The sequence below is a fragment of the Mastigoproctus giganteus genome, chromosome 6 (genome assembly GCF_048544385.1).
Source record: "Mastigoproctus giganteus isolate SK-2022 chromosome 6, ASM4854438v1, whole genome shotgun sequence".
Lineage (NCBI taxonomy): Eukaryota > Metazoa > Arthropoda > Arachnida > Uropygi > Thelyphonidae > Mastigoproctus > Mastigoproctus giganteus.
Window position 1 is genome coordinate 2,951,815 of NC_143580.1, and position 13,462 is coordinate 2,965,276.

Sequence of the window (13,462 nt, forward strand, 5' to 3'; positions counted from 1 at the left end):
GTCCAGCAATCAACCGCCCGCTGGCTAAAAGGCAAATTTCCGCACATCTATTTTACAACCATCTTTTCTCGACTTGAATTTATGTCCCCTTAAGACTGTAATCTGAGAAAGAGTAAGAGTCCCATTAGTATTGAGCATGTTCATTTTACCTGCAAGTTCTTAATCAGATCAAGAGTACTGCTTCCTCTTTTTGCCTCTCAAACATGCTGCTGTAGAAAACAGCCATTCAATAAATCCACAGAAGTAGAGGACTGGGTAAAAAATTCTTACCTGTGAAAACTTGCAGCGGCCTCATACTAGTGTTCATGACCAAAGTCACACCGGCCTGCGACCTCCGGCCCACCGGGGTTTCCCTGATAAGTCCAGCAAACAAGTCTGCGTGGGTAGCACAGTGGTATCGTCACCGTCCTCCTCACCGGGTGGAAAAGGCCCGGGTTCGAATCCCGTCGATGACGCCAGGAACTTTAGTGGGCTTTTGTCACTCCGTGGCTGCGTTAGTCGGTCTCAGGCGTAGATATCAAGGGTTTTTTCCCTCAGAAACTGGGGTTTTTTCGTCCAGCAAAGCAGGCAAATCGACCAGAGAACACATGCAATTTACAGACACGAATAGGGGTTAATGTAACCATTTACGGGTAACCTAATAGTAATTTTTTTTAAGTCCAGAAAACAGGCTAATAGAGCAGAGAACACACGCAATTTACAGACAAAATAAATATATGAGTAGATGTAATCATTTACAGGGGACCCTAATGTCGTAATAAAAAAAAAAAAAAAAAAAAAAAAAGCCTTATGGCCGTCTGCCCGATAGCACAGTGGTATCGTCACCGTTATCCCCACACCGGGTCGAAAAGGCCTATGTTCGAATCCCGTGGATAATGTGAGGAACTTTAATGAGTTTTTTGCACTCCGTGGCTGAGTTAGTCGGTCTCAGGCATAGATGGCAAGGTTTTCCACAGAAACTGGGATTTTTTGTCCAAAAATCCCAGTTTCTGTGGAAAACAGAAAACAGACAAATTGACCATAGAACACACACAATTAACAAGTCAAAGTATTTTATTATTTTTTGGCGGGCTCCAGGGTTTCCCCTATTCGCCGCTGAAAGTAATCTATACATTATACATAAAATTACAATGATTAATTATACATAAAATTACAATGATTAATTATACATAAAAAAGACTATATACAATGATGGTACTTTAAAGACTATATACAATGATGGTACTTTAAAGACTATATAGAATGATGGTACATAAAAAGACTATATACAATGATGGTACATAAATAAATATTGGGCTTCGGAGTCCAGCAGACTGAACAATACATCAGGTAAGAGTAATCCAAAGAAACAGTCTAGCATTTTACTGAACCTTGGGAGCAAGAATTCTTTTCCTCCATTTAAACAATTTCTCTGCATAGGTGGAGAATGCAGTATGATATTCAGAACAGTTAACCAATCTTGGCAGTTCAGAGCAGTCAAATACATTTGTGAGAAGTTGAAAGTCCAGTCTTAAATCATCGTACAGGGGACAATGAAAGACGAGATGCTCAACAGTTTCTTAAGCACCACAACTACAGAGAGGAGTGTTACTTAATCCTAGTGAGAACAATTTAAAGTTAGGACTTCCATGACCGGTATATAAAAAAGTAGCGTATAAACCAGGATTGAACCAGTCCATTTTCTTTTCGTAATCAGCAACCTCGGGAAAAAAGCTTAAAGGTCTCCCTACCCAAAGTAGAGGTAGACCAGGTATTTTACCACGCTCTACAATCATTTCTCATTCTTTTAATGTCTACATTTTCTTGCAAGTCAGTATTATATGTTATACCATTTACAATCGCAGGAACATTTTTTCTTCTACAATATAAAATATAATGTAACATTACTTCATACTGGATTAGCAGTCGATGACTGAGGACCTGGAGAGCAGCTGTAGAGACAGTCGACAAGCTCAACTTACAGCGAGAAGAAAGAATCTTTGTGCTTGGGTAAGATATTTTTGAACAAGGGGGTTACCGATTCTGTATCCCCAGCCCCCAGCCGCATAACACACAAGTGGTATAAATATACAAGAGTAGTATAATTTAATGGAAGATTTCTGTACACCAAAAGTACTCCTGGTAATCTTAATAATTTTATAGGTCATGGCTTTTATTTTCTGAAGTACATATTTTGCGTGGTAATTAAAATTAAGACGGTCATCAAAATAAATTCCTAAGTATTTATGCTGCCGAGTACTCCTAATCATTTCTCCATTCAACTTAATAACAGGTGGTCTATTCACATCAAGAGAGCCTTTTAGCAACATTTGTTTGTTTTATTAGTAGAAATTTGAAGTTTATGTGTTTGACACCAGATATCCAAGTCCTCTAGAACTTCATTTGCTCTGCACTCTAGCTCCCGGCGGGAATTACCAAAAATCAGAATAGCAAGGTTGTCTGCGTAAGCTATCTGAAGGATGTTGTCTCGATCAACCGAGAGATTATCCATCAAGAACTATGTTCCAGCACACAGGGCCAAAAACAGAGCCTTGAGGGCAGCCCCTAGAAACAGATCTGGAGACAGAGCAGAATCCTGAGGAAACTGTAATGCTGCGAGAATCAGAGTAATTCGAAAGGAGACGGTAAATAGGAGCAGAGATCCCGGCTTCTCTGGACATCGCCAGGACACTCGGCTACCAAACAGTGTCGAATGCCCCTTGGAAATCAACAAAGAGACCGAGGACATATTTAGAATTGGAATTTTGAACAGAACTCAAAATCTGACAAATAGCATCAACAGAAGACCTTCTACGTGTAAAGCCAAATTGAAGTGAGGAATTTAGGTTTCTGTCTAAATAGTAATTTAGAAGACGAGAAACAATTAATTTTTCCAAGACTTTGCCAAGGATGGGCAGCAGTGCAATGGGTCTGTAAGAGGCCGGATCATTGGAGGGTTTGTCAAAGGACTTAAGCAGAAGTTTAAGTCTAGCCTGTTTCCAAGTCAGCGAGAATAATCCTGAAGACAGACAAGCATTCAAAAGATTTAATATAATTAATGGGCAATTTTTCCAAAATCTTTTAAGAACAGAAAACTCAAGGACATTTACTATCCCTTAAGGTTGAGATAGCAGATTCCAACTCAGTATCCGTAACAGGAGCTTCGGTCGGGGCCCTTGGTAAGATAAATGATCTAATTTCATTGTAATTTGGATGGTGTTTTCACAGGAGGCAGTGTCCTCATGTATAGTATAGTATAGTATCTTATGTAGGACGGTCGTCCAAGATGGCATTAGTTGACAAACTCCAGTCCAGGGTTTCATTACCATTTACAATAACAGAAGAAAGAACATCGCCGTGATGAAGCTTGTTAGTAATAAGTTTGTAGGGTAATCCCCAAGAAACCTTCATTTATGTTATGCTGAACAAACCTTGCCCAGGCAAGTTTCTTCTCTTGGAAAACGGTATTGAAATATCTCCTTTTATTGGATTTATACAACTCACCAAGTCTGTCAATCTCATCTCTGGGCCTGTTAGCTCTCTTTGCTCTCTGAAAATTACGATGAGCATTTTGTAAGTTTCTTCTGAGAACTGTGAGATTTGGGGTCCACAATGAAACACTATTCATTTTTCGTTTTTTCTTTTTTAGAGTGGACTCACAGACGGTAGAATTTGAATTTGTTCAAGTGATTAGAATCTCTTGAACCCTAGAAACCTGCATATCAGCAGGAAGCGAGCCAAGTTGGACGATTATTTCTTCTGAAATAAGCTCATGAAACTTTACATCAAAGATATTCCAATCAATGTGTTTTGTTTTAAACCGCGGGAAGTCAAAAAGCACCTGATAACCCTAGGATTGTTGCTTAGACTGATCATAAAAGTGATGACATTGTGGTCGCTCGAGCACCACGAAGTATGGCTAAGCCAGTTAGAAATGTCATAACCAAGAGTAGAGTTTGAAAGGGTAATGTCAATAAAAGATTGACCCAGAGAAGAAACAAAAGTAGGCGGATGGCCTGGGGTATTCCACAGAGTGAGGTTATTGGACTGAATAAGCTCCTCCAAAAGCTCACCTTTAGAGTCTGTAGTAGGGCTATTCCAAAGCTGGGAGTGAGCATTAGCATCCATCATAAAAATGATGGGAAAACCAGATAAACGGATCAAAACGTCTTCCACGTAATTTAGAAATGGCTCTATGGCCTGCCCAGCCTGACTACATTAAGTGTACAGAGAGCCACATAAATTTTTCCAAAACAGCCTTCCAAGCATGCACATGCGGCATGTGTGGTGCAAAGACTAGAAATTTTTGTTACAGTAATGAGGGAGTCAGCAACCACCAGGGCGGCCCAAACCATGGTGGCGTTACCACGGTCACCAACCGTAACAGGGTTTGAAGAAATAATGCGACAGCTGAGAGGGTGGCCCTTGACCACACCCTAATAAGAATACAGTTCTTGTAACCCTAAAAGTTGAAATTTGTGTTGGACCATTAACCATTATTAAAACTGATAAAGATCGTTGACAATTTAACTGTAAAATATATACACAAAACATTCCAGAGTTAGGTAAAGTCGGTCCGAATTTTTGTTACCTCTTGGGCTTTCACAAATTCAGGGCACTTAACGTCCTTAAAGGAACGGTCCGCATTCCTCTTCTTAAACCGACAATTTGGGCAAACAACAGGTTCCTTCATTTTAGGACAGTCTTGAATTTGATGACCCAGGTCACTGCAATGTCCGCAGGTAAACTCGGACTGATTGCAGTTTTTAGCCGAGTGTCTGTAGCCAAGACATTTAAAACAGCATGATGCTGTGAAAAAAATCCTTCATACCATGGACAGACCATCCGACAAAAACCTTGTAATTTGAAGCCAAAAACACTTTTCTAATTTTATTTGGGATCTCAAGAACCCAATGCTGATTGTTTTTGTTCCAAGACCTGATTTTAAAACTAACCTTAACAGACTCGAAATCTTCCTGGGAAATCCCATGATCCACAAGGTTTTTATTGAATGAGTCGTCCTGAAAATCAGAGTCATTAACATCTTTAGGTATGTCATATATTATGACAGTTGGATTTAATTTTTTATTGGAATCCACAGAAAATTTTAACTCCTTGAACTCAGGGCAGGATTTAAGTTTATTTAGATCCCTGCTGTTGTCAGTTTCGATTAGAACTGCCTTTTCTCTTATTTTTCCTATTGATTTAATCTTTAATTTTTTAAATTCAGGTTTAAGACTTTTAGAAATTTCAGCTATAACTTCCTCACTAGTTTTACAATTACTATCTACATTTGCTTTAACTATGAGTACGTACTTTGTTTGAACATCCGGTAAGTTAACAATACTCTGAGATTGTTTGCCAGCGCCTAAGGCAACCACACCCGCATAGGTGGGAGCCGAAACGGTTGGCAAGACATTTTGTTGTTTCCTCTCAATTTTAAGATCCGCAATTAACAGACATAAGACACACAGCACGGCAGATGAATGCAATTATTCGGGTGGCTAAAAATAATAATAAAAATAATTCTTGTGGCTAGTCCGCCTCTGCACAACACTGTTCTGGTGTGTGAGAGACCAATATACACGTACCAGTGAATACCTGGAAAGTCAAAAACCCCCATTATAAGACATTCTGATTTACTGGTCTACTTGATTTCTCTGTATAGTTGTTTGTTATACTCATCACCGACATTAGCCCTGTAACACTCTGTCCTACCGTCATTTTTGTTTTTCCAGTACTTACACTGTGCTGCCAATTTATTAGGTACATCTCTGCTGTGCACACAAATGGTTTGTCCCACAACGTTGCAAGTTACATGACCACAGTTTTGGATATAAATGCAGCAGAACAACCTTTCTAGTATCAGTTAAGCGTATAAACTGTAGCAAGAATCGGGAAAACGAGTGATCTAATGGGCTTCGTACGTGGCATGGTAGTAGGTGCAAGACGTGCTGGAAAAAGCATCTCTTAAACGGCAGTTCTCCTGAACTTTTCACGCACCACAGTTTCAAGGGTGTATCTAGAATGGTGCAACGAACAGAAAAACATCCTCTCGACGGCACTCATGTGGAAGAAAATCGCTTGTTGATGATAGAGGTCAGAGGAGGATGGCTAGACTTGTGCAAGCATATAGACGGGCCACAATGTCGCACATCACATCAGAATACGACCTTGGTACGCAGAACAAAATATCGCAACGGACCACTAGTCGCACTTTGTCGCGAATGGGCTACAACAGCCGACGGCTGCATCACGTACCTTTGTTATCAATGAAGAACAAGAGAGCACGCCTCCTGTGGGCACAGCAACACGAGCATTAGACTATCGAGGATTGGAAAACAGTTGTTTGGTCTGACGAGTCGAAGTGCCTGGTGCATCATGTTGATGGAAGCCTCAGAATTTGCCAAAAACATGAATCCATGGATTCCGCATGTCTGACGACTACTGTGCAAGATGGTGGGGGCAGTGTTATGGTGTGGGGAATGTTTTCTTTGCCAATAAAACTTTCTTAGTCCATTGATACCCATAGATTCACGTCTGAATGCCACATCGTACCTAAACATTGTTGCTGACCAAGTGCATCCGTTCATGTTGACAGTTTATCCTCAGTTAGATGGTTATTTCCAGCAGGATAATGCCAGTGCACAAAGCCAGAATCACTATGGAATGGTTCCAGGAACATGACAATGAGTTTCCTTTGCTGCAATGGCCCGCTCAGTCCGCGGATCTCAATCCTATTTAACATTTTTGGGATGAGCTGGAAAGGGCTGTTCGCTGCAGGCCTACACCTCTGTCGAATCTCGTTTGTGACAGCTTTTTTTTTGAGCTATTAAGACAGGGTCTAATTTAATACGTTAATAAAGAAGAGTGTTGAATGGAAAGTGCTTTTAAATTAAACTGAGTAGAGGAATCTGTGTTGGTTTGGATTTTGCAGCTTTCCTAGGAAGTCTCCAATTTATGACTTCCCACATCTCTGGGCAATCAATGTCAGAGTTGTACAGTTTTGCAAAGAAAGGTTGTTGTACCAAATTGAAAGTGAAAAATCAAAGTAGTTTAGATAGTTACCAATGTCCGAAGAGACAAGTTCGTTGCTAGACTTTAAAAAAAAAGTCCATTTAAGAAACCAGTATCCAAAAGAAGATATCGTTTTGAAATTTCTGTTGGCCACGCCAGTCCAAGCAGGGGAAGCGTAAAGAATTTTTGACTTGATGAATTTGGAAAAGAATTGGATTATAATATGGGCAGAGTTGAAGGTTTTGTTTTATCAGCCAAATGGCTCTTGTGAATTTTTTTGGCCGTGTAGTTTAGATGAGTAGAAATTTGAAACACAAACTATATGAATAATCAATTTATTTTGTAAGACAAAATTTCGTTGGTGGTTAAAGTAGCCCAACCTTTACGGAATGGAGATCTGTGATCCACGGATCTGATATCTCCATTTCGTGCTCTCATCTGTACACTATAGTATGCACTTAAATTATGTCCCAACGTGTAATTTAATAATACTGTACTGTATATTGTACAATAACACATACATGAATGTCTCCTGACGTCGAGAGATGGCGTGAATTTCAGCACGCGTGAGGGCGCGGAGAATAAGTTAATTCGCCAGGTTTTGAACAAGTTTGCTGCCTTGAGGGACGTAAAAAAATAGGAGACAGGTTCGGGTGTTGTGGTACTGAAGTTGACCCCCTTGGTGCATCCGTGTGCGTGGTTTTTGTGATGAATGCTGACATCAGTAAGGAAAGCACGCGTTAACATTTCCCTTTATTTAGAGAGGGTTTTGAAGATCTCGTGTATCACCGCTTAACGTAGAAATCCTTTTGAGATCTGAAGATGATTAATAATTTTCAACTTGTCAGTAGTTTGAGGACTGATGGAGATATTCAGTTACAACAGTACAGATCTTTGAAAACGGGACTTACTTTATTTATAGCATCTGTAGGAGGTCCTATAGTGCAAGGGTACCTTTGTTTGGGTAAGCTTGTTTTAAGATTGGTTATTATTAAAATAAGAAATGCTTTAAAGCTTAAGCCCGGCACCGACCTGGAAGTCTTTCCAGATCTTCACAAACAGTGCCGGATTAGGAATTCTGGGGTTCTGGCGCACGTATTTATAGGAGCCTGAAAATGAATCGCCGTGGTCCCTGGACCTACCAGTAATCTCGGTGTTCTCTACTTCCTGTCAGACCCCTGGGGCCACTGCGTCTCACAATAAATCCAGTAATGGTCAAAGGGATCCATAATGCGATATACATGTTGATTATTAAAAAATATGATAAATTATTAACGAGCCTTCTGTTACTTTTCCACTTAGATCCCTGTTTAAAGCCAGTGTTACAACATAATGAATAAGATAGCAATATTTAATACTGGGAATGTTAAGATAGCAACAAGTAATATTGAAATCCAAATATTATATGTTACTGTCGTAATATCAACAATCAATTTAAATTGTAGTCCGATTTGTGGATGATAAATATCGGCGTAAAGCCTTGTTCCTTATTCTAATTTATTCTAGCAATATTTTTTTTTTATCTATCCCCTAATTGTGTTATATTGACGTTAAGGATCACTAGTAGATTATAAGTAAGACTTTGCTAAATAAAATGCTTTGCTATCATATTTATATAATATAATATAAACTTTTTTCCGTTTCCTCCCCTTCTTTTACTTAACGCATACTGCCAACTTCTTGTATTTCTTTCAAGGTCATTCATTTAAGGGCAAAGGGCATTGCGTGATTTGTACTTGCATTGTGATTATTGAAATCAAACAAGTTTTGTATTTTATTCTAAAAATAAAAAAACATGTTGACATTGGACTTTAATTTCTGAAGATACTGATTTCCATGAAGTCATAGAAGGATGGCAATTCCAAAGAATGGAAGCAGTAGCAGGATGCTGTATTTTTTTTTCTAGCTGTTTCTCAGAAAGTGGTGGAATCGCATGTGCTAGTTAAGAACAGCACACAAGCTCTGTGCATTTTCCTTACCTGTATTTGTTATAATACTTATATTACTGCCTAACTAGTCTTACATGGGCTATTTCTCTTGCATTAAGCTTGTTTGACATATAACTGAGAGCAGAAATTGCAGTTAAATCATACAGTTATCTGTACTCAGCTGTAGATGTAACATCATTTTTTGGTTACATGTACAACACTAGTAATTTTACATTATTGTTAAGTAGTAATAGAAAAAAATTGAAGTTATTATAATTAACACTTAACCAATTAAAAAAACATTTTTACAATAAAAAATGAGTTTCAAAGTAGTATTCAGAGTTTAGTGTTGGGAGCCTCTGATTTAAACACATGGCCCTTGTGGGTGGTACAGTTGGTATAATCACCATTGTTCCACACCAGGTAGAAGAGACCATAGTTTGAATCCAGTCAGTGATGTGAGGAATTTTTATGTGCCTTTTTTCACAATGTGGCTGGGTTAGTTGGTCTCAGGCAGTTGTATCACAGTTTTTTTCTGGAAACTTGGTATTTTCTTCTAGCAAACAGACTATTGAACACACAGAGTTTACAGGCATATTATATATGCCGCAATATGGCCTAAGTTGCTAATGTAACTAGAATGTAACAAGCAATCAAACACTTGTAACACGGAAATAATTCACAATGTGCGGGAAAAGGGAACATCTGTGATGAAAAATTAAAAACCTTTAAGTTTTAAACTTTATATTATACTGATTATATCATTTCAACTTCTGCCAAGTTGTCAGACACAAAGAAAATGAGCAAGGAATCTTGGGGCAATCGGCTTCGTTGGAGGAGTGCTCAGTTTGATTGCTTGCCTGATGCCTATGCCATAACCTGGAGCAGCTTTCTCTCTGCAGCAAGTCATAGTTGGGAGAGACTGGGGTTTGAGGGATTGGTTGCAACTCTGTCAATGGAAAGATGCTAGCTGTTGTCTGGGGAGTTCTCAGTAGTGTGGTTGAGGCTAAGGTGTGCTTGGACTTCTATACTGTTACTGTATTGTTGCTGCAGAGGGATTATTATTATTATTTTTTATTATTATTAATAGCCATATGGTGCAAGGAAGCCTGAGGCTTATGCTGCACCGGCCAAAAAAAAAATTTCCCTAATACCCTGAGAGAGAGAGAAGTAGAAAGGAATCACCAAGAAGGAGAAGAATGATGATATCCAGCTCAAGACCCTGGGTGTGCCAAGCCCATACTCACCAGATGTGAGCCCCTGGGTTTTCCTGCAGTTGTAGCGATTGGCCCATTCCTGGAAGTGGGTGAGCTGTACCAGCCAAACATCTGCTGGATCTGATCCATCAAACCATAGCTTTCTTTCTGGGGACAAAGTATCAACCATTTCCCTTAGATGGTTGATACTTTAGTGCAGTTTGCTGCAAAAACAGTTCGTTCCTTCCCAAGTCATGCTTCAGGCACCTTGTAGCCAAGCTGGCAGAAGACTCCTATACCAAAGCCAGTAATCCCATGATTCCTTTCTCATTTTCGTGTTCCTAGTGAAAGTTGGAATGATGGAGACAATGTAATTAATTTAAAATCGTAAAGTTTTTTTTTTTTTTTTTTTTTAAAAGATATAACCATTGATAAAGGGGACAAAGAGATCCAAAACATCTTTTAATAGTCAACGTAGATATAGATAGTGATTGAAGTACTCAAAGTTATGTTTATTCAATGTTGTTGTTGTTGTTATTTGGTTTTTAGGAGCATTAGCAACTAAGGCCATATTGCTCCGGGGGATATGTGGTGGTCATTCCCTGATCTTTCCGCATCCTCTGTATTTGGTGGTCACGGGCTCGAACCCCGGTCTAATCAAGAAGTGTGTGTGCTATGTACTGCTGCCCCTGTCCACCTGGCTACAGAGGCGCCCTATTTATTCAGTGTGCAGTGCACTTATTGCTTATAGTGCACATTATTAGTAGTGGCAAATGATGCAAGGAATCAAGCTTATACAACTAGAAAAATAAAAAAAAACTACCGATATCATGTCATCTTCCTCCAATAATTTGTTGTCTAATCCTTCCTTAAATTTATTCAAACTATCCACCCTCCACCTTGTCAGATGTGGAAGTGAATATCTTTTTCTCCTTCACCAAGAGAGCAATAATCATTTGCTCTCCTGCTGAAAGCAAAGTTTTGTACATCTATCCTACGGTGATCATTTTTCAGTTTGTCCCCTTATGTGTGTTGTCCAAGTGAGAATGAAGATGCCATCATCATTTCATTTACTCAATCCACTTTTGAACACTTCAGTCAGGCCTTGCAAGTGCTTATTTTCCAGATGCTGTAATTTTCAGGACTGAAGTCTCTCTTGGTAAGAGTTCCATTTCATGTCCCCTACTAGTCTTGTTATTCTTCTCTGCACCCTTTCCAACATATTTATATCCTTCCTGAAATGCGGCTCCCAGACCTGTATGCAGTACTCAAGATGTGGCCTAATCATCACCTTGTCCATGATGGCAAAATTCCTGTATGAATATGCTACTGACAGAACTTTACGAGCTGCAGTAGCAGCCTACCTGTGCTGCTCATGGAATTTCATTTCAGACTATACGCTTGCATTCAGATTTTTTGTTTTTCACTACCAGCACTGTGGTACCCAGGATGCTAGTCTGGAATTAATGCTTTTTTCAATTTAAACCTCTTCCATTTAATTATTCTAGATCTTTTTGCAGTGACCATGCCCTTGTTTTGTCTTTAACTACACTGCCAGCCTTTGTAATCTTCAAATTTACACATTAAGCCTGATATGCCTTCATCACTATCATCAATAAATATTGTAAACAATAGAAAACTGAGCCAGAATCCTAAGGGAATCGACTAATAGCATTAAGCTAAGAAGAACAGTGCCCATTAATAACCATTGGAAACTAGGCACCTGCACGGTGATTTGATTGAGGTGTATAAGGCCTTGAATTGGTTGAGCACGCTGAATTCTGATGGGATCCTTCCACTTGTTCAGATTACAAACCCAAGGGGGCATAAATTCAAATTAAGAAAGGACAGATGTAGAATAGATGTGCGGAAATTTCCCTTTAGCCAGCAGGTGGTTAATTGCTGGAACAAACTTCCATCTGTCGCTGTGGAAGTTGATAGGTTGAATAAATTTAAGGAGGAACTGGACAGGCATTTGGAGGGAATGGTGTGATTTTTTTTTTTTTTTTTTTTTTTGGCTGATGCTGCATAAGCTCATACACTTGCTTTCTTGCATCACATGCCACTACTACTCTCTGCCACTCAATCGTCCCTTTATCCATAACATTAATTTATCCCTAATGCTATACTGTTCCTGTTTATACAATGTAGCATGTAATCATTAATTTAGTGCAAGCCTATGTAATTATTAGCATTAGTAGTAGTAGTAATGGCAGTGGCATGTGATGCAAGAAAGCATGTGTATGAGCTTATGCAGCATCAGCCAAAAAAAAAAAAAAAAAATCACACCATTCCCTCCAAATGCCTGTCCAGTTCCTCCTTAAATTTATTCAACATATCAACTTCCACAACGACAGATGGAAGTTTGTTCCAGCAATTAACCACCCGCTGGCTAAAGGCAAATTTCCGCACATCTATTCTACATCTGAAGGAACTGGATTCTGATGGGATCTGAAGGATCCCATCAGAATTCAGCATGCTGAACCCATTCAAGGCCTTATACACATTATAGTTGAGGCATACAATGCATAAAGTACCTGCCCGGCAACCCAAAGGTCGCGGGTTCGATTCCCGCCTCGGGCTTGGATCAAAGTACTGCAAAAACCTTTGGAGGTGCAATATGGCCACAGAAGCCGATGCGCCAACAACTACCAAATCAAAAAAAAAGCATACAATGCAAGAAAGCAAGCTTATGCAGCATCAGCCAAAAAAAAAAACTAAAAAAAAAAAAAAAAACTTCCCATTTCAGCCTTCCATCGTTCCAAATGCCTGTCCAGCTCAGCCTTTAATTTATTTAGGCTATCAACTTTCACAACAAAAGCTGGAAGTCTGTTCCACCAATCAACCACCCTCTAGCTAAAGGGAAACTTCCACACATCCATTCTACAACTGTCTTTCCTCAATTTTAATCTATGTCCTTCAAATAGGCATCTGGGGTTGGGAATATTCATAATAACTGCACAATCATACACCAGCCTTTATTAAAAATATATAAATAGTGTTATGTTGTATTAAAATAATGATGTAGATAAATGAAACAAATAGAATGATATAATTCCACCGGATAAAACTGATAAAAAGGTAACTGTCTGCACAATAAAATATGAAATTTTAAACTGCAAAAGAATTATTTACTATAAAACAATGTAGATAAAACACAAGATGATAAAAGCGCTAAAACACCGTAGCTTTCAGATGCTTGAAACATCTGACAGCTAACATCTCCAGATGCTAGAAACTAATGGACACATACATAAATCTTCCGTTATGACTCTCAGGGACACTACCAGAAGGAAAATATGGACTGCCTCAACTAAGAAAATTCCTGCTTGTACATATACT

At 39.0% G+C, this 13,462-nt stretch overlaps 1 protein-coding gene across 2 annotated transcripts in view; it reads left to right on the forward strand.

Moving 5' to 3' along the window:
* Nucleotides 1-7,586: 7,586 nt before the first annotated feature.
* Nucleotides 7,587-13,462, forward strand: part of LOC150083805 (uncharacterized protein C05D11.1-like) — a 282,398-nt gene continuing 276,522 nt past the window's right edge. The window contains exon 1 of one of the 2 annotated variants that reach the window (XM_090375794.1): nt 7,587-7,960. In XM_090375794.1, the coding sequence (XP_090231920.1) occupies nt 7,819-7,960 (142 nt within the window). In that variant the 5' untranslated portion in view covers nt 7,587-7,818. The remainder of the gene's footprint in view (nt 7,961-13,462) is intronic. The other variant, XM_090375795.1, reaches the window with a different exon arrangement.